The following is a 357-nucleotide window of genomic DNA, read 5'->3' on the forward strand; positions in this document are numbered from 1 at the left end:
TGTGAGAGTGTGTGAGAGTGTGAGAGAGAGAGAGATAGAGAGAGAGTGTGTGTGTGTGTGTGTGTGTGTATAGGACACTGATCGAGACGCGCGTGCTGTTCTGACGCGATGTTTCTAACTCAATCTTCTCACCTTTAGGAAACATGAGCTGCGACGCGTCCTCCTCCACATCTCCCACGTGCGCTGCTCCTCCTGCCGCCATCATATAATAAATATAGTCAATGAACAGTGAATATGAGTTAACCTTCTCCGTTTACTACACACAGTCACATAACTCCGCCGCGCACTGTCTACTGCGCCGCTTTGAATGAAACATTCTACTTCCGGTCACGTGCCAAAGCGAAAAAGTACGAGAGG

General features: G+C 48.7%; 1 protein-coding gene across 1 annotated transcript in view; it reads right to left on the reverse strand.

Moving 5' to 3' along the window:
- Positions 1-357, reverse strand: part of polr2d (RNA polymerase II subunit D) — a 6,144-nt gene extending 5,787 nt beyond the window's left edge. The window contains exon 1 of the mRNA XM_016247611.1: positions 133-357. Within this exon, the coding sequence (XP_016103097.1) occupies positions 133-205 (73 nt within the window). The 5' untranslated portion in view covers positions 206-357. The remainder of the gene's footprint in view (positions 1-132) is intronic.

This window comes from Sinocyclocheilus grahami, unplaced genomic scaffold (assembly GCF_001515645.1).
Source record: "Sinocyclocheilus grahami isolate Dianchi unplaced genomic scaffold, SAMN03320097.WGS_v1.1 scaffold844.1, whole genome shotgun sequence".
Classification (NCBI taxonomy): domain Eukaryota; kingdom Metazoa; phylum Chordata; class Actinopteri; order Cypriniformes; family Cyprinidae; genus Sinocyclocheilus; species Sinocyclocheilus grahami.